Below are 21,644 nucleotides of genomic sequence, written 5' to 3' on the forward strand. Positions count from 1 at the left end.
CTCAGGGGTTTAAGTTCTATGGTATCAATTTTTTATTCAGAGGAATCATATTTGTTTGGTATTTAATAATTTAAAAATAAATTAAATTTACTTAATTTTGAAATTAAAAAAAAAAAGAAAAGAAAGAAATTGGTGAAAATAGGTAGTTATTATATATTTTAATAATCATTAAACAAAAAACGATATTATATATTTTAATAATCATCCAACAAAAAAACTGACAAAAAATATAGAAAACTTTTGTGATCAAATAGTTGAAAATAAAGGAGGTTAAAACCCCCCACAAATTAATAGTCAGTAATAGAGGAGGTTTTTACCCTCCGCAGAAAAACCTCCGCAAATTGAACGCGATACCAGGGGTCGCAAAAAACCCCCGCAGATAGTTTGTGGCGACTCAAACTGCGGCGATTTGAAAAACCCCCGAAATTTATTTTGCGGAGGGTGAAAAGCCCCACAAATCGAAAAATAACTGATATAGAAGGTTCTTCAAAGGTGAGAATTTTCTGGTTACAGCAGTCATAAAGGAAGAGTTCTTTTCAGTAAACTGATGAGTAAGGAAGTATGAGGATCAGAGTTGCGCAGCAGATAATGGTGGTCATGTTCTTATCAGTAATAGGTATGCGTGAAGAGCTCTCGTAATCAAGTGTTGGTGGTTTGGGTGGTGATGTCGTTATTTGATAATGAGTTGAGAATGTGTAGTGATCTTCAAAAGTCAAAAGTGAGTTCATGCCAGCAGGAAATAGGTCAGAGTTAGAGAAGATAAAGTTAGCCTACGGTTTCAAGTTGCAACGTCAACCTTAAAGTGGGAAAGTATTAACGGACGATGAATAAAGTAAGTGGGTCAGGGGATCAAGGAGATGAGTTGAGTTAAGGTTTCGAGTTATGGAGTTACTCTTGAGGTAAGAAAATGTTAACAGATGGTTTGAATAAAGAGGAGATTCAAGTTCTTGTTTCGATAAGGATTGAGTAAGAGTTCGTTAAAGACTATGAAGATGGGGATTTGAAGAGAAGTTGTAAAGAGATTCCATTAGCATAGTTGAAATACTATAACTAGTGGGTTTCTCAAAATGGTTGAGAAAGCGTAGTTTGGACAATCCTAGTTTGAGATGCATCATAAGTTGGCTTGATACTAATCAAGTTAGTGATCTCAAGTCGAAGAGGTTACAAATCTAAGTATGAGTGCAGGCTAGTGGATCAAGAATTACATATGGTTCAAACTGACAAATTGAATGGGTGAAGGTGGAGTGCTCACTTTGTTTTGTTGTTGCAACGGAGAAGAATTTTAATTTAGTAATGAGATAATATAGTTAGAATACTACTCAAGAGTGTAAACCAGTAAAGTAATGTGAAGTCCTCAAAATAGGTTTGGTTGAAGATGATCAAGAGTATGACAGTTGGTGGATTAATCAGAAGTGGTAGCGATAAATTCAGTGGTATGGTGGTTCTTAGAAGAAGCAAAATGGTGGTAAAAGAGTATCAGTTAAGGGTCGATTTGAAGTCAAGACTAGTAGATGTTTTAGAATAGTTTACGAGAAGTGGCGAAGGATAAGTGAGGGGTTGGCAGTGTGGCTGACACAAGACGGTTGGTTAGCCGAAGGAGAGAATTCTTAAAAAGATGAGGTCTTGGGGTTCAAATTTGTTTTGAGAATAATGACTAAATCAATCTACACTATTGAACACTAGAGCATTTTAGCATAGAAGCAGAAACCATCAGTCTAGTAAAAGTCGTCTGGGATGGTCAAACAGGTGACTCCACTTGGGAGTTAGAGGGAGATATGAGAGAGTCTTATCCTCACCTGTTCTCTAGTAAGTATTATTTTCAAGGTCAAAAATTTTTCTTATTGGGGAGAATGTAAAGACTGGGAAAAAGTCAGCTTCTGGAGTGGACTAGTGGCAGCAGATAATGGGATTGAGGCATTAGTAATAAAATAATGGTAATATAAAGCTTGGACTCAAGACCATTTTCATTATCTGAGAAAAGCTTTGTCACTCTTCAGAGCCCTAATTCCTCTTCTCTGCCTTCTCTCTACCAAATCTCTTCTTTGAACCATTTGATTTCCAATCAAGTGGTACCCAAGCATCCACAGCGTAGAAACCTTCAAAACCAACCGATCAGTTTCGAGTCTTAGTCGGGTAAGCGGCTCTATCTAATTCTTCTTTGTTCTTGAACTGGAACATGCAACCTTTGCTGGTTGCATGCGTCTTTTGTTTTCCCTTTTCTGTTCTTTGCTAAATTTTTTGCTCTAAGAGTTGTTTCCATCACCATTTCGGTGATTATAGGGCACTGTTTAGGTTCTTCACCGAGTAGGGTACTATGGAAGCAGTGTTGTAGCTGGGCTGTTCAACTCCAAGGTAAGGGGAGCTAGAATACTTCTTTATAATTAGTTGTATGTATGTGTATATACTGAGTTTTTGTACTGTTATGCTGTTGGTATTGTGTTTTGGTTTGGGAAGATTTAGTTACATGTGTTGGACTATATGACTCTGGAATTGGAGTGTGATGGTTGTAAATTGTTTTGGATATATCTAATTGTTGTAATTAATCATGTTGAAGTGTTTGGGGTGAGGAATCTGTTGTAACATTGATTAGGTAGAAACTTAGTGTTCTAGTAGGGTTTTAGGTCATTTTGAGATGAAGTGAGGTAGTGATTTTGGGCATTGGAGGTCTTGAGTGCAATTGGGCTGTTTGGGTAGCTCAGAGAGGTCAATTTTGACTTGTTAGGAACCTCAAACTAGTCTAAAACGAGTTACAAGTATTAGAATTGGATTTGGGTCCCTAAGTTGTTTATTTTGGTGTTCTAGAGTAGAAATTGAGTCTAAATCACTTTAGAATTGTAGTACGAACGTTTATAATCATTTAGACAAGTCTAATTAGGTGTAAAACAACAATTAGGGGTGTTAGAAATTGGAGAAAAGACCTGGAAATGTAAGGGCTGGTGTGAGTGCATGATTGTGCAGAATTTGCGTTCTGTGGATGATGCAGAGTCGCTATGCGAGTTGTCTCGCATAGCGAGTCCTTGTAGAGAGTGCTCACTGTCTGGGTCATTTGCTATGCGAGCTGGTGCACTGTGCGAATGACTGAAGAGTGTTGTGTCTGGTGCTCTGTCTTGCGATTCGCATAGCGAATCTAGTCACTGTGCGACTGGTGGTGGCCTGGAGTCATTGCCATTTTAATTCGAAAGGCGAGAGGGGCACAAAGCGAAGAGGTTTGGGGGTGTGCTCTCTGTTTAAGCCTTTGCATAGCGACCTGGGTGCGCTATGTGAGAAGACCTGAGGCCTGTAGCCTTAGCGAGTTAATTCGCATAGCGAATGAATGGGGTGCGCTATGCGAGAGACATGGGGTCTGACACCTCAGCAAGTTAATTTGCCTTGCGAGTGAGGGTGCGCTGTGCGAGAAGATCCTGTCTCGCCTTGCGAATGGTGTGTGCTGAGCGAATCCTTTGAGTCCAGATTTCTCTTTTACTCTTGCTTTCGTTGAATTAAGTGTGTGGAATGATTGGAATGCATAGTATGATGGTGGTAATGTAATTATATTGAAAGTATGTGAATGTATGAGACATGTTTGGTGGTTGAAAGTAACAAGTATGGTTGATGAACGTAATTCCATGGATCTCAAAGGGAGGTTACATGGTGGTGCCCTATGTATTGGACGTAATTCCATGATCCTCAAGGAGGGGATCCATGGTGGTTCCCTTAGTATGTTTTAGAATGATTTGCATGGTAGCTCAGTCTTGGGGGTTATCCTGAAACTACAATGGTAAATCATTCTCAAGTAGAGAGCCTTGAACCATGTCGTGAGTAGTAGCAAGAGGTCCTAGTCTTGGGTGCTTGTAGTATGGCCATAGGTAAGTGATAACGGACTAACCTCGTGAGTGTGGTAGGGTGAAACCCATTGGCAATGGCTTTGCAAAGCAGTAGAGACCACCACGAGTGCATGACCCGCCATAGCTCGACAATCATTCTAAGTCTGGATGAGTCAAGTTTAAAGTGTAACAAGTTGTGTTAAGTGACCCAGGATATGTGAATTAAACTTGCAATTTGTGTGTGATTGTTATAACATGATTTTTGTATATCTAGCTCACCCTTCTGCTTGTGTTGTCTTTTGTTTGTGTTGTGTTTTCATTTGCAATGATCATCCATTTGGATGTGAGTAGAGGTAGATGATGTGCTTCTGGAGCATGCCTTGGAGGGAGACGACACCGCTGCTTAGCCTAGTTAGGATGCATAGGCGTTTTGTGTATTTTGAAATACTCTTCTGTGTTAAAAGTTTTAAATTATAGTTGTTTTGGGATGATTGTAACCTCGATACTTTATTTGCAAGTCTTTGTTTCTAACTATTCTATTATATTAAAATGTGGACTACTATATTATATAGTTCTATATAATTTGGGATGTTACATAAACAAATTAAATAATGTGGGAATTTAATAAAAAGATATTATATAAATCTTTTTGAAGATTTAGTTGTCGTTATTTTAAAAAGTAGTGGAAAGAAAACAAGGGATATAATCTTGAGATTGAAAGAGATATTATTATTAGAAAAGGATATTATTAGATATTGTTAGATATTCTTCAATATTATTATATAGTTAAATAAAAGCTATATTGAGATATTATTATATACAATTAGATATTATGGCTAGATAATAATAATATATATTATTAATAGAATTGTCATATTTAATTATAGGCTTAAATGCTTACTTTGTCCTCATGTTAAGAGGTGATTTTCTGTTTAGTACCCGGTTTTAAAAATGAAGACATTGACTCCCTATGTTATGAAAAGTGTATGAATAAGGTCATGTCCGTTAAGTTGACAACAACGACATTAAGTCCAATGTGGCCGTACTTTTTCTCTTCTCTCTTCTGCTGTCCAGCTTTTTCTTTCTCTTGTTCAGCTTTTTCTTTGATAATTTGTTAAACTTGTTCTTTCTTTGTGGACCTTTTTCATATACTTTTCTTAACATAAGGACCCAATGTCTTCATTTTTAAAACATGGGTACTAAACAGAAATTCACCTCTTAACCTGGGGACGAAATAAGCATTTAAGCCTTAATTATAATAAAAAATACTAAGATAGAATATATTATTTTTGGACTTATCAGGATTAATTAAGGTAAAGATAAATTTATTTTATCTTGTGTATATCTTTTATTTTAACATGTTATTACTCTTTATGGGCTTTTATTATAAATAGAGTAACTTATGTATATTTTGCACATAGTTGTAACTATATTAGACACCTCCTATAGGAACTCTGACCATTAGGAAAATAAGACAAAAACTTTGAAAGGGAGAGGAAAGGATAGACGAGAAAGTGTAACTATGTTGGAGAAGATCTTTGGGTATAGAAAAAGCCTTCGGATTGGCCAAGGTATGGGGAAGCTCACCTTTGTTTGTTTATTGTTGTATGTTATATGTGTTCTTAGTTATTTTGATTAATAATCCTTGTTTGATATATGTTTATATGATTATGATTATGGTTGTATGTTGCTATTGTTAGGTAAGAGTTTGTGTATGCATAAGCATAAGGTTTATATAATATTTGTGTTGGATTTTTCCTATGAATATATTATGTATGTTTTGTTGGGTTATCCCAACACAAATTTTTGATGTTAAGGGAGAATAAAATTATGATGTTTGGGAGTTTTCATCCATATATATGTTGTAAGAGTGTGATAATAATCATATGCAATATAATTGGGTTTTATTATAACATGTCAGTGATTGGATTGGATATATCAAGTGATGTATTATATGTGTTTGAGTATGTTTACATGGTAATGTGATGCTTGAATGCATGTATGATGTGTTAAGTATGTTTTCAAATGATCTAGGGTTCATGTATGTATGTTTGGAAAGCTTGAATTATGTCCATGATGTGTTTCGTTGTGACAATAATCGATTATCATTAGTTATAGTCGATTATCTACACGTCGATGTGAAGTATAGTTGGGAAAATAATTGATTATCTGGGATGATAATCGATTATCCTTTCATGTGTGATGTATTTGGGAATTTTATCTAAGATAATCGATTATTAGAAGTGATAATCGATTATCACAGTGTGTTTTTGTGTAATATGAATCGTTTAGGGAACAATCGATTACAACTTGTGATAATCGATTATCCTAGTATATTTTTTGTTGGAAAAAGAGCGTTTCAATGAAGAATGAACGTGGACAAAGCCTGAGGAGTTATGGAATGAGATGATGGTCTGAGAATGAGATTAGTGGTTATGTTTAGGGTCTAGTTTGACTTGTGGTTATGGTTAGAGGATGAGTGAGTGTTCGGGTGTACTTGAGTATGTGATTGATGAGCATGAGAGTGGAAGAGAAGTCTACTTGTTGTACCTAATAAATCTCAGTGCTTTTGGCGGATAGGTGATTCCTTTTGCCTTGTGTGCATTGGAAGGGTTGTTGGGGGTATTGAACCTTTCTTGTGTGGAGGTGAAGGTGTCTTCCTTGTCCTTGTGTGGCAGGATTACATGTTTCTCAGCTGGATTGCGGGACTACTCAACCGTATCTATATGGGGAATCTACAGATTGAACTGTAGGAGTGACTAAGTTGGTGAGGTAGGGTATTGTAGTATGACTGATTCTTTTCACTATGGTCTTTATGGTGCGATAATGCTCATGATGTTGTTCATGATTAGAGTAATCATGTTGGTGGTGTATCTATGATGATAATTGTAAGATCCGAATAAAATTAAAATATCTTTTATTTTTATTTCTATATTTATAATATTAAATAATTATTTGTTTATATATATTAGTATAATATAAATATTTATATATATGCATTAAAAGAGGTGGGCCCAGGCCTTTTTTTGTTAATTGAGTTTGGTTGTTTTTCTTTCTACTGGATGCCTAGCATAATCTAGGTATTTATACTAATATTTTATATGTTACAGAAGATTTAAATTATATTTGGGAAGTGAGAGTAAAGGCTTTAAATATGGATGGAAATCACGTATAGGGTACGGTTTGGTTGTTAAGATTTGCTTAGTAGTATTATTATTATTTTTGGTTTTCTTAAGTATAAGAGAGGAGAGAGAAACGTAATTCATATATTTTCTTTTTCACTAAGCAGAGGGAGAATTCCTTGGTTTATTCTGGTACGTTGCATACAGAAGTAAGGGCTTGGCCTTATGTTTTAGGCAAATAATTAAATAAATAAATTAAGTGATAATAGAAAATAAAAAGGATTTTTTTGATAGAGATATTTAAATAAGTTTTAGGAAAAACAAAAGGAAAAAGAGAAACGGAAGGGGAGATACTCATTACAACCGTGAGACTATTGAAAGAAAACCCTAACTCTTTTGGTGAGTGATTAAAAGACGATTCATCGAGCAAGAGAGGAAGAGTTGTTTGTCATACCACGTCGCCGGGAAGGAATGAAGACTTAGCAACTTTTTTTAATCCTGGGAAGGAATGAAGACTTACCAATATGTTATCTATTCATTCGTTAGGAAATTTTGATTTCTTTTGGTGCTGAAGAATTTTACTAGGGAAATGTTATTATTTTAATACAGTATAAGGGTATTATAAGATTTAAATTTATGAATAAATTTTGAAAACTGATGTTGGATATATTCATGGTGCAGCGGTAAATGTTTTGGTTAAGGAAAATGATGTAGTGTATGCATCATTAATATTTAACGTGTATAGAAAAGAAAAAAAGACTATGTTTAAGTGTTGTGATAAGTTTGAAATAGAAAATTATTATCCTTTAATTTATAAACGTGTCCGGTGAATATTTCTGAGAGTAGAGTGGTGGGGTATATACTTGTCCGGTGAAGTTTCAAGAGGTGGTGGAAAGTGTATACTTTTCCGGTGAAGCTTTAAGAGAGTGGTGGAAAGTACTGTACTTGTCGGTGAAGCCTTTCATAGAGTGGTGGGAAATGTCGTAGTGTAATGGCGTGATAAAGTGTATCGGGCCGGTGAAGCTCTTTAAAGAGAGTGGTGGGAGGTGACACTCAGCCTTATGTTGTAGGTGAGTGACTCAGTGGTGAATCAATATATAGTGAATGGTTTCAAACAAATTGGGGAAGAGTTAGTGAATGACCGAGTGAGTTGTGTGAATTGGGTTACTCTGACGAAATGATTCTATGGTTATATGCTGGTGATTCTGAATTCTGTAGTGCGGGTGTAAATGATTTGATGTGAGATCATGTGAAGATCTAGGTAGGTGTATGATGATGTGTATTGTTCGAAAATCTTATTCTAAGTTGATGTTTAATCGTTAAGTATGTTTATATATGACCTGATTTTGTTAGCTCACCCTTACATGTTGTGGTTCTTGTTTTCACCTACGATGATCCTACTTGTACGGGAGTAGAATGTTTGTAGATAAAAATCGGATTTGAGTAGCTGACGAGAGTTGGGATGTTATTTTTGGGAATTTATTATTTATTTTCTATTATTTAGAAGTTTTCCGATTTGTTATTCTTTTATGTAAAAGTGATATTTTAAGATTTACGAATGATGTTTATAGATATGATTTGATTTCGCATTTGAATTGAATGTGTTATAGAAATGTTTTCTTAAAAAAAATTTTACCCCGTAATATCTCAAGAAATCAGGATGTTACATTTGGTATTAGAGCCAGATTTTCGAAAAACTTTTGGGCCTTTTGAGGAGTGAGTTCGTCTAGCTTTTGTTGTGAGACTTTAATGCATGTGTATATGTATGAGTGTGGATTGCATTCGTATGTGTATGAATATGTGGATGGATGTTGAGTCTCTTGCGAAGAAGTCTAATGTTTCTATTTGTATATGGTTTGGTAATCTATGTCTAAATTATTTTAGAATTTTTTGGTTTTTATTGTGAGCGTTTGTAATTTGATTGCATGATGAGAATATTTGTTGAGTCTTCTTGCTATTTATAGTGTTGAATAGATTGTAATTTTTTTTTGGAATACATTAAATTTGTTGTGATGTTCCTTTGATCAGTTCCAAAACTATTGTTGTTATTGAATTATAAAAATTTATGTAAATTTTGAAAAGGTTTATGAAGTTTTGCTTCTTTATGTACAATTTTCGGGGACGAAAATTTTTGAAGTTGGGGACGAAAATTTTTGAAGTTGGAGAGAAGGTAAGAACTGGATAAAATAAAAATATCTTTAATTTTTATTTCTATATTTATAATATTAAATAATTATTTATGGTATGAAATTGGGAAATAAAAGTATTTAAGAGTAGAATGAAAATTTAATTAGTAAAATTAGTGATTTTAGTTCAAACTTTTTACAGTGAACAAGTTTATATATTATATTAATATAATATCTATATATATATATATATATATATATATATATATATATATATAAAAGAAAGTTAGATTTATGTTTATATATATATTAGTATAATATAGATTTTAATATATATGCATTAAAAGAGGTGGGCCCAGGCATTTTTGTATTATTTGAGTTTGGTGGATGCAGCATAATCTAGGTATTTATAATATTTATACACATATTTTATATGTTACAAAAGATTTAAATAACTGAGAGTAAAGGCTTTAAATGTGGATGGAAATCACGTATACGGTGAGGTTTGGTTGTTAAGATTTGCTTAGTATTATTATTATTATTTTTGGTTTTCTTAAATATAAGAGAGGAGAGAGAAACGTAATTCATATTTTTTTTTTCTCACTAAACAGAGGGAGAATTCCTTGGTTTATTCTGGTACGTTGCCTACAGAAGTAAGGGCTTGGGACTTATGTTTTAGGCAAATAATTAAATAAATAAATTAAGTGATAATAGGAAATAAAAAGGGTGTTTTTGATAGAGATATTTAAATAAGTTTTAGGAAAAACAAAAGGAAAAAGAGAAACGGAAGGGGAGATACTCACTACAAGCGTGAGAGTATTGAAAGAAAACCCTAACTCTTTTGGTGAGTGATAATAAAACGATTGATCGAGTAAGAGAGAAAGAGTTGTTTGTCATACCACGTCGCCGGGAAGGAATGAAGACTTAGCAACTTTTTTTAATCCTGGTAAGGGAACTGACTTTGCTTTGTTATGTTTGGTTGTGATTTTTTGTGAATGATGGGAAGAAATATAGATTTTAATGGATGTTAAACCTTTGTTTTTTTTACCAAAGTTTTCTATTGATTTCATGAGCATGAGTTGTGTCATATATGTTTTTTTTGTGTTGTTAATAAAGTTGAGCGTGATCATGTCTGTTTTTGGTATGTGATATCATTGTTTTATGGTGCCTAATTTAATTATAAGAGTAGTATTACCAATATGTGATTTATTCATTCCTTTAGGAAATTTTGATTTCTTTTGGTGCTGAAGAATTTTAATAGGGAAATGTTATTATTTTAATACAGTATAAAGATATTATAAGATTTAAATTTATGAATAAATTTTGAAAACTGATGTTGGATATATTCATGGTGCAGCGGTAAATGTTTTGGTTAAGGAAAATGATGTAGTGTATGCATGATTAAATATTTTACGTGTATAGAAAAGAAAAAACAAAAAGACTATGTTTAAGTGTTATGATAAGTTTGAAATAGAAAATTATTATCCTTTAATTTATAAACGTTTCCGGTGAAGCTCCTGGAAGAGTGGTGGGAGTAGTACTGGTACTTGCCCGGTGAATCTCTATGAGAGTAGAGTGGTGGGATGTGTATACTTGTCCGATGAAGCTCCAAGAGGGTGGTGGAAAGTGATACTTGCCCGATGAAGCTCTAAGAGAGTGGTGGGAAGTAGTGTATTTGTCGGTGAAGCCTTCCAGAGAGTGCTGGAAAATGTCGTAGTGTAATGGCATGGTAAAGTGTATCGGGCCGGTGAAGCTCTTTAAAGGTTGAGCTTTTTTCTTTCTTTCAAAAAAAAATATATTAAATAACAAAAATATGTTTTATAGGTTAAGCACTCGTGTGACCGCACGCGTCGTCCTAGTGCTAGATGTCTTTTCTCTTTCTTTTAAAAATAACTAAAAAATAACCAAAATGTGTTTTAAAGGTTGAGCACTCGTGTGATCGCACACGTCGTCCTAGTGCTCAATACCTTTCTCTTTCTCCTTTAAAAAATATTTAAAATATAACAAAAATAATGTTTTTAAAATTATAAGCGCTCGTGTGATCTTCCGCATCGTCCTAGTGCCTAATGCTTTTCTTCCTTTTAAAAAATAATTGAAGATATGTTAAATGCTCTTCTAAAAGTATGAGTACTCGTGCGTCCGTCCGCGTCGACCTAGTACTCATTACTTTCATTTTTTTCTCAAAAATACCAAAACATATAGAATCTTCAAAATTAAAAACACTTTTGTTTCGGTTATTAAGGGCTAAGTCACCGAACTCCTCCACAATTTGTCTTCTTGTCGTCCGGTCTCGCTCTAAGCTTCGTTGTCCACTCGTACCGTCCGGGGGGAACCTGTCAAAGATTCTCCGATGCCAAAGTCAGTATAGAAATTGTTGGCGATTCGATGAAATAGTAATGAATGTGCAGAAAATGCAACCTATCTACCACTTACCTCTAACCTGTATTTATAGTTTTCGCTATGGACTTGGGATTAGTGAAAAGTTAACCACGGCCCAATTCTAGCCCAATAGCTCTAATCATTATTTACCTTAATCTTAGTCTTAGTGACCCGGTTTACCGATCGGCCGGTCTTTGCACAGCCACCCGTACGGTAGACTGTCATTACTCACCCGAGTGGAAGGATGAACGGTTGGGTGGCATAGCGCGTGTAGTGAATGTTTATGCAAGCCGCACTCGACAATGCTGTCAAGAGTAAAAAGATAGAAGAAACGTCGGTAGTCACAGAAGTCCCGACGTTGTAATTGATCGCCCGGTCCATGATAACAGTTGAAAAACTGTTATTTTCATGATTAAAATTGACACTAAAAGCAACCTTCACACTTAGAAATTAGCTTGAAATCATGTTTTTCTGTATATTTTTAGAAATAAGAGAGTTGGACAGGTTTATGCTTGATTTCAGTGTTTTTGTGCAGGTTTTAAGGTGAATTTGGTAAAAGAAGTGAAGAAGGAGAGAGATGAAATCAGAAAAGACAATAAAAAGTGCAAAAGGAGAAGCCGAAGTCACCGCTCAGCGGCAGTTTACCGCTGAGCGGCACTCAGGAGTTTGCGGGAGGTCCGCTGAGGGGCAAAATGGCCGCTGAGGGGAGAAAACAAGTCACGCACTCACCGCTGAGCGCTAGTTTACCGTTGAGCGGTAGTTTACCGCTGAGCGGTACTCTGGAAGTCACGTAAGGTCCGCTGAGGGGCAAAATGGCCGCTGAGGGGAGAAAACAAGTCACGCAATCACCGCTGAGCGGTAGTTTACCGCTGAGCGGCACTTTAATGGGCTTGGACTTGACTTTTTGTAATTTACAAATGATACATAAGCTTTAGGGTTTCCTAGGGTTAGGTATCTTTGGCAGAAACGAGGCAAACACTCTCTCTACCACCCCTTTGAAGGAGGATCTTGGATGCTGAGGCTTCCGCTTCACCTTTTTAGGGTTTATTCTTTCATTCTTTCATTGTAATTCATCTAGGTTCACCATGAATATGGTGAACTAACCTCTTTATGTTTGTTGGGGAATCAATGTAGTCTTGTGAAACTCTCATATATGGAATCTGTTTTTACATCTTATATTTAAGACCTATGCTTTCTTTCATCATTAGTTAGGGTTTTTCCTCTTTGTTTAATGCTTGCATGGTTTAACTCATTCGATGCATGATTATTGGTTTTGTCGATACGGGAACGTACGGGGAAGTCTAGATCCGGGGAATTTCTCCCAATTTTATATTGGTTGTCGTTAAGCTCCTGAACTTATGAACTAATCATTAGGAATGCTAGGAATTGTATGAACTCGTGATTAGGGAGAAGCCTTCTGGAAAGGTACATTAGAGAGTGGCATTAACAATGGTGATTTGATCGTTGAATTCCTAAAATATATGAGAGTGGATAAGATGAAATTGAACCCCAACAACATATCCATACATAAATTTCATTGAAAGTGTTTATCTTTTGTTTTTTGCCATTGATCACAATTCATGCATACATGTTTATTTTCTGTCTTGCATTTTAGACCCCAATTAATTCGTTTGTAAGTCTTAGTTAATTAAGAAATCACATAACTAAACTAGGCCGTGAGTCCTTTGGGAAGAACGATACTTGGTCTTACCAAGTTTTATTACTTGAACGATTCGGTCATACTTGCCGATTGAAAACAAGTTTGTGACATCATAATTTGGTGTTCATAAATTTGTCCATCAGTCCATATGGTACACAAGCCCCCCAAGCCCTAGTTCACGTAGTGAACGTTGGGTTTAAGACCGGGTGAAATCTCGACAATGGGTGTGGGAACTCCGTTTTTGACCGTCAGTCTTCGTCAATGGTTAGGCTGGATGGCTGCCATCTTGGCCATTGGGCCGAATTCGTTGGGCTTCTGCTTACCAATTTTTGGAACTTGATTTGGGCGGGAACACACGTGTCGTGTGTCGAGAGGCGAAAGTTGAAGCGGCTCCACATCTGGAAAGTCAATCGTGATAATTTTTAACTGTGAGGATGTTTTGACGGTTACAAAATTTTTTCCTATAAACAGAGAGAGGGGACGATGTCATTTTCCCTTTCTCCTTCTTCTTTCGAGTTCGCAACATTCATTTTTCTTTAGGTAATAAATGGCAGCTGTCCATGTTGAGTCTTCTTTAGAGTCGTCGGGCAGAGGCGGAGGGAGGTCGGCGGGCGGTGATGGTGAGCGTGGTTCTTCTCCAAGCTCAGTGTCGTCCTCCTTCTTGGAAGAATCCGTCTGGTCTCCGGGGACGGGGCCTAATTCCCCCGCCGAGGCGGATAAAAGGATGATCTATGGGATACCTATCCCCTTCTCAAGGGTGGTATTCTTGTAGATGGCTCTCCATTAGAGCCGGACGGTACCAGGATTGTCATTCTGGGGTATGACTAGGCACCTCATGACGCCAGCTTGTTTGCGTCGGAGTATGCTACCAAAAAGGCACTGACATGGAGAATCGACCGGCTATATGTCGTCCGAGACGTAGAGGACTCTCGACTGATTAGGGCGGGAGTCAACCTAAGGAATGAGCGAGTTTATCATTTGAAGGAAACGAGTCCGGATGATTTCTTCTTCATGTACGCCAATCTTTTCAGTCAGGTATGTGTCCGGGTACCGTTTACAGAGTTTCAAATGGTCGTGCTCCAGGAAATAAATGTCGCCCTTATTCGGCTACATCCGAACTCTTGAGCGACCGTCCAAGCATTCTTCGTGGTGTGTTTGGCGGTTGGCGTAAATCTGACACTCCTAGTTTTCTTCCATTATTTTGAAGTTCGCCCGCTCCCGAAGGGTGGTTGGGCTTCCGTGACGTCCGTCAAAGATAGGACCCTATTCCGTCCTTTCTCTAACTCGTTTAAGAATTTCAAGGACCAATTCTTTAAAGTTATCATTGACGAGGCCGGCCATCACGAGTTCTATGATGCGGCGGGAAACCCCTTGTTCCCTTTTTATTGGACGAGGAATCCTAGGAAAATAAAAACGTATCAAGTTGGTGTACTGAGCCTGGTTGATTTGGAGGCTGTTCGGACCATCAACGCTCTCCCCAACCTTCTCTCTGCCCGCAACTTAGTCGAATGCCTTCGTCATGAGGATTGTGAACGAAAGGCGTTCGGTATGGTATTTCGTGTTTATTTCGTTTCTTTCAATACGTTGGTGTTTAACGTAGCTGAATTTTTTTGTTTTTGCCAGATATCATGTCTATTCCTCCCCCAGCATATCCAACTTTATGGCTTCGAGAAAAGGGTTTGCTGGCCCGGGAAAAAGTTGCCCCGACCGCACTTCGTCCTCCTATCGTCAGGCGTGCACCTTCAACTAGCCGCATGCCTAATGTTACTCCTGCCGGCTCTCAGGCCAGTCCAGCCCTCAACGTTGCTGAATGTGTCGTTGCCGCTGAGCCCGTTCAAGCCCTTCCGACCGTGTTCGTAGATCCCTCTTCCGAGGCGGCCACTACTTTTGCCATACTCTTGGTGAGAAAGAGGAAAGGGCACAAAGAGGGGGAGAAAGGGCGTAAGGACAAAGAAGGGTCCTCTTCCCAATCGGCCTCCAAGAAGGCCCGCAAAGGAAAAGAGAGGTCTTCTTCTAGACCGCTGCCAGGAGGGGTGTTTAGTCTCGCATTCAACATGAGCGACCGGACGAACTTCCACATGAGTTCCTCGCAACGGGCGTTGATAGAGCCGCTCTCTAAGGCTGACTTAACCAACACAATGTTGGAAATGTCCACCCGGGCGACTTCCCTTGCTTGGTATCTCAGGGAATTTGCCGACCGTAGGGGATGGAGAAATAGGACTCTGAGGATCTTTGGGCAACAATGGAGCAAATGTTGGTCGCCCAGAATGACTCCGATAAGAAGATCGATGAGCTCCAGGCCGAGTTGGGTGAGGTCAAAAAGAAGTTGGCCAAAGCCACGGATCAGGTTCGTGACGCTCGGGGTGGTCATGACCTGCTACGGGAGGAATGTGAGCAGTTGAAGGTGGTAGTCACCCGCCAGAAGAAAACGAAGGGCGAACTCCTTCAGAAGAATCGGGCGCTGATGGATGACTTGGCGAAGGCCAAGGAGAAGATATCCGAGTTAGAAACGGGTATCGTTTTTGAACATGAGGAGGGTTTCAACAAAGCTCTCTGCCAAGCTTCCATTTTAGCAGGGATCTAGGAGCCTTATGCCTTGGGATTCGACATTGAAAAAGATGTCTTTGATGGCGTCCTAGTTCACCTTGATGCCCCAACCGCCGAGGACGAGCCGCAGGAGATGGGGGACCCTTCAAGCACCGGGGTCATTGATCAGAGGGTGGAGGTCGAGGACATTGACGAGGCGGCCGAGGATGTCGAGACTGGTGGCGTTAATGATGGTCGTGGGGTCGAGTGATTTTACGAGTAGCTAGTTAGGGGTTTTTGCTTTTTGATTTAAATACCTTGATGTATTTGTTCTTGTGGCCAGTCGGCCCACAACTAGGCATGTCTAGGTGTTGACCATACCGTCCCATGGTCGACTTTTTGTATATCTCCTACACATTAATACAATTTTTACTTTCTTCAACTCGCTTTATTATTACTTTCGCGCTGGTGGTCTGACTGTTATCTCGCTAGTTATTTTTGTTTGAAATTTCGTTCAATTTGGACTTCGGGAAGAACTCTCCGGTCATTGCCCGGCCAAGTTGACAATGGTTTCATGTGGAACTCTCCATTCATCAACTTGGATTTTCGTAGGATCTGGGCGGCACTGGTTCTTCGGGAAGAACTCTCCGTTCACCGCTCGGCCAAGTTGATAGTGGTTCCTTCTGGAACTCTCCGTTCATCAACTTGGATTTTCGTAGGACCGGGTAGCAGTGGTTTTTCGGGAAGAACTCTCCGTTCACCGCCCAACCAAGTTGACAGTGTTTCTGTTTGGAACTCTCCGTTCATCAACTTGGGTTTTGTAGGTTCCGGGCAGCAGTGGTTCTTCGGGAAGAACTCTCTTTTCACCGCCCGACCAAGTTGACAATGGTTCCGTTTGGAACTCTCCGTTCATCAACTTGGATTTTCTTTTGATTCAACGCCGCATGGGAATGCTTATCGTAGAAATCTTTGTCCAAAAGAGGGGTACACCCTGTCATCGTATTAATCATTGAAAACAATGTACAATCGAAAGTACTAATCAACTAAAATAAAATTTTAAGTGAGTAGTGATCCAAGTGTTTGGAATTGGGCGTCCGTTTGTATGCAGCAGCCTGTAGGCTCCGTTCCCCAACGCTTCCGCTACTCGAAAAGGTCCCTCCCATTTGTCCGTGAGTTTGTCGTGCATTGTCGTCCGTCTTACTTCCCCCGTCTTTCTCTACACCAGGTCGCCCTACTAGAAGTTTCTAGGTCGGACTTTAGAATTGTACTTTCTTTCCACCATTCGCTTGCACGCTTCGGCTCTCAATACCGCCCGGTCCCTCCGCTATTCCAAGGAGTTAGGTTCCACCCTTAGCTCTTCATCGTTTAGTTGAAGGTCTTCCATTTGGCGCCGCAACGAAGGTTCTCCCAATTCGACCGGTAACATGGCGTCGGTGCCATATGTTAAATTGAAAGGGGTCTCGCCGGTCGTCTCATACGGTGTGTATCGATAAGCCCATAATACTTCTGGGAGTTCGTCAACCCACGCTCCTTTCCTTTCACCCAGTCACTTCTTTAGTTCAGCCACTATGGTCGTGTTCATGGCCTCTACTTGACCGTTTGTCTGAGGGTGTTGGTAAAACTCGGCCAACTTCTTATCGATGAACTACCGGCCGTTATCTATGACGATCGTCCGAGGGAGACCAAATCGACACACCAATTTCCAGCAGAACCTTTGGACCTGTGAGGCCGTTATGGTCACCAAAGGTTCCGCCTCCACCCACTCAGTGAAATAGTCAATCACTACTAGGAGGAACTTTTTCTACGCCCCGCCTATTGGGAACGGACCGACCATCCCCCATTGCGCGAATGACTAGGGTGGCGTTATGGTGTGCAGGGTGTGGGGTGGTGCGTGAGTGTTGTTGGCGTGTTCCTGGCAGCCGAGACACTTCTGGACGAATCCCTTAGCGTCTTCTTCTATAGTCGGCCAATAGTATCCAACTCTCAGTATCCGGGTCTTCAGAGCCTGATGACTGGTATGAAACCACAGATTCCGTTATGGAGCTCATCCATGACATACTATGCTTCCTCTCTCCCGAGACACTTGAGGAGAGGGGTGGGGAATCATCTCCGGTACAAGTCGTCCCCCACCATAAGGTAACGAACGATCTTTTTTGCGTCCGCCGGCTTAATGGATTGTCCCGCATCCTGTTGGGTCATTAGCGTTCGGATCTCCATTCGCTAATCCCTGTCTTCAACACTGGACGCCGTCAAGCATTCGACCAATGGCTGTAGCAAAACTTGGCGTATGATCGTCGTCAATTGCCCTTTCTCTTTCCTCGAACATAACTTCAATAACATGTCTGCCTGGGTGTTATCCTTGCAAGGGATGTGCTGAATATTGATTTTATCAAACAACTTTACCAGGGCAGTCGCTCGATGGAAATACTGGAGGAGTTGCTCTTCCTTTACCTAGAACTCGTCGTTCATCTGACCCACCACAAGCTGGGAGTCCGTTCGGCAAACGACCTTTCGAGCCCCCATGTCTCTCGCTAGCTCTAGGCCAGCCACCAGGGCCTCGTACTCCACCTGGTTGTTGGACACTTTGAACTTATAGATCAAGGAGTGTTCCAACAGGAATCCGTTCGGGCCTTCTAGGACTATGCCGGCCCCGCTTACTGTTCTTCCGGACGCCCAGTCGACGTACAAATTCCACTCATCATTGATCACCTGGTGTAATTCTGCCGCAAAATTGGCCAAATGTTGGCCTTTGACCGATCCTCTAGGCTCGTAGCGCAGGTCGAATTCCGACAGTTCAACCGCCCATGCCACCATGCGTCCCACCAGGTCCGGTTTCCTCAAAATCTTAGAGATGGGGAAGTTGGTCCTAACAACCACTTGGTGACTCTAGAAGTACGACCGGAGTCTTTTGGACGCATTCAGCAAGGCCAAGACAACCTTTTCAACCTGTTGATATCGTGTCTCAGCTTCCTGAAGGGTCCGGCTGAGAAAGTATACGAGCCTGCTTGAGTTGTTCTTGCATTAACACTACGCTTATCGCCGACTCAGACACGACAAGAAAGATCTACATGTCTTCGCTTGGCATCGGGCGGTTCATCACCGGCAGGTTCATCAGAATGGATTTGACGTCCTGAAATGCCTGTTCGCACTTAGCATCCCACTCGACGGTGGGTCTCTTCTTCATCTTTCGAACCACCGGTTTGAGCCTCTCGGCCAGCCTGGGAATGAATCGCGATAGAGCCGTGAGTCGGCCGACCAATCTTTGGATCTCCTTCAGGGTGATTGGGCTCTGCATCTCCGCCACGGTCGCACATTTGTTAGGATTGGCTTCGATACCCCGGGCAGTGAGCATGAAACCAAGGAATTTCCCAACAGCTACTCTGAACATGCATTTGGCCGGGTTTAGCCGCATCTCGTACCTTCTGACCTGCCAAAACACCTCTTCCAGGTCCTTCACATGACATCGTCCGTCAGGTGAACGGACGACCATATCGTCGACGTACACATCCATGCACCGACCGATCTGTTCTGCGAAGATCCTGTCCATCAAGCGCTGATGGGTAGCCCCAACATTCTTCAAGCCGAATGGCATAACTTCGTAACAGAACTTTGCCTTCTCAGTGATGAATGTCGTCTTTTCCCAATCTGGCCCTTACATGGGTATCTGATTGTACCCAGAATATGCATCGAGGAAGCTTAACATCAGCTGGCCGGAGGCTCCGTCTACTAAGGCGTCTATGCTCGGCAAGGGATGAGAGTCATTTGGGTAGGCTTTGTTGAGGTCGGTGTAATCGGTGCACATCCGCAATTTTCTCCTGGCCTTCTTCACCATCACATTGGCGAGCCAAGTGGTATACGTCACCTCTTTAACGAACCCGGCCTCCTTCAACTTCCCGACCTCCTCTTCTATCGACCTCCTCTTCTATGGCCCTCCTCTTCTCTTCTCCCATCATCCGCTTCTTCTGCGCCACTGGCCGCGCTTCTTTGAATAGTGCCAATTTATGTGACATGAACGAGGGATGGATCCTCGGCATATCAGCGGCTGTCCACGCAAACAAGTCACGATTCTTCCATAGGACGGACCAAATCTCTCGCTCCAACTCGGGCTCTAGCCCCCGAGCCATTCTCATGGTTTGGGAAGCGTCCTTCCCTATCAAGATCGGCTGCATCTCCCCAAGGGGCTCCAACCGATCTTCCGTGTTTGTCCTTTGGTCAAGGTCGACCATAGCCACCTTGGATCCACCCGTCCTCCTTCTTATCGTACGTGTGAAGTTTCAGGCCTGCGTCGTAACATTCCCTGGCCGGTTTTTGATCCGACTGGATAGTGCAGATTGTCCCTTTGTCCGAGGGATACTTCATCATGAGGTGGGGGGTTGATACGATCGCCCCAAAAGCGTTGAGGCACGGCCAACCTAGGAGTACGTTGTAGGAGGTATCCTTTGGTGTCTACCCTCTCGCCCGCAAAGCCTATGATTTGTTCGTTGTATGGGACGATCAGGTCTTCCGATATGTCCATCTGCTGGAAAGTCTTCTAGTAGAGGATGTTTACGGAGCTCCCCTGGTCCACTAGCACCTTACCTATACCGTACCGGGCAATCTCCGCCGTTATTACCATCGGGTCATCCTGATCGGGATTAGGGGCGTGAAAGTCTTCATCCAAAAACGTGATGGGGGACATCGTCCTCCGTGGCTTGTCCACCGAGTGAACAGACTGTAAAGCCCGCACATGATGCTTCCAGGCGGATGAGGAAGATCCTCCTCCAGCGAAACCTCCGGATATGGTATTGATGTGTCCTCGCAGGGGACGGTCGTGGCTCCTGCTACGACTTCTACTCTATTGCCTCTCCGATCGCGAACGGTCGGTCCGGTTGTTTCTAGAACTTCCGTGCCTCTTGGGTTTCCTAGGGCTGGTTCGTCGTGGGCTGGGTCAGTCTATGGGTGCGTGGGGGCGATCGTTCCGCACATACTTTTTCAGCTGCCCAGCACAGATTAGTTCCTCGATCTTATCCATCAAGGTTACACACTCCACTGTGGTGTGGCCCATGTTCTTGTGATACATGCAGTGTTTATTACCGTCCGCCCCTAGCGGCATGGGTCGCCTCTTCAGGTCCGGGATTAACTCCGCGCTTAAAGCTTCTTGGAAAATCTTCGCCCGGGGGGTGTTCAATAGTGTGTATTGTTGGAATCGTGGCCCCCGGGGCGGTTCTCTTTGTTTGAATCCCCAAGGCTTCCCAACTTGGCCACCCGATTTCCCCCTGTCCGCTCTTTCTCCCTTGTTCTCCTGATTTTCCTTTTTATACGACAACTTCATTTCCTCCAGCCTTATTTTGTCTACCGCCCTCTCTCGCAACTCTTCCATGGTTTTGGGCACCCGCCGGCAGACGCTGTCCTTAAACGGTCCGGACTTGGAGGCGGGAAGGATGTAATACAGGGAAAGATCCAAGCTCAAGCCCTTTACTCGTCGGACGATTTTCTGGTAGCGATCCATGAACGCTCTTAAAGTTTCTTCCTTTCCCTGTGTCAGGAAGACCAACTCGAAGACGGTCAAGTTCTGAGTACTGCTGATGGCGAATTGTCGATTGAACAAACGCTGTAGTCTAGCGAAATTCTCGATGGAATTGGGAGGGAGTGAGTTAAACCACTCGAGCGCCTCCCCCTCCAATGGTAATGAGAACGCACGACACCAAATGGCGTCGTTGGCTGTTCGGAACGCCATTGCGTTCGAAAAGGTTTTGATTTGGGCCTCCGGGTCTGTTGTCCCGTCATATATTTTGAACTGAGGCGGGACGAACTGCTCCGTTATCTGGACGTCCATGATTGCCTGGACGAAGGGGAGTTACAGTTGACGAGGACTCGGTCTTCACTACCAACTGCTTGTCCCCTGCGGCACTCTCCGCGTGTACAAATTTAGCTTTGCTTCCCTCAACCTCCGGCTTTGTGGGTTTCCACGTTTTGTCCGGCCCACTGTTATGTTCTGTTTGATCCTCCATGGCAGCCTTGCCTCTCTCCTTGTCCTTCTCTCGCTCCC

The 21,644-nt window shown here is 41.2% G+C and overlaps 1 protein-coding gene across 1 annotated transcript; it reads right to left on the reverse strand.

The window, feature by feature from the left end:
- Nucleotides 1-20,543: 20,543 nt before the first annotated feature.
- LOC124821808 (uncharacterized) lies at nucleotides 20,544-21,332 on the reverse strand. The gene has a single exon (XM_047293752.1). It carries the CDS (start codon nucleotides 21,330-21,332, stop codon nucleotides 20,544-20,546), a length of 789 nt encoding a protein of 262 aa, XP_047149708.1.
- Nucleotides 21,333-21,644: the final 312 nt, after the last annotated feature.

Source organism: Vigna umbellata, chromosome 6 (genome assembly GCF_029865625.1).
Source record: "Vigna umbellata cultivar VRB3 chromosome 6, Vumbellata_1.0, whole genome shotgun sequence".
NCBI classification, from domain to species: Eukaryota; Viridiplantae; Streptophyta; class Magnoliopsida; order Fabales; family Fabaceae; genus Vigna; species Vigna umbellata.

What these genes read in the sequence shown, in the direction of transcription:
- LOC124821808 (XM_047293752.1), bottom strand. Translation starts at nt 21,332, where the DNA reads ATGGCGTTCCGAACAGCCAACGACGCCATTTGGTGTCGTGCGTTCTCA.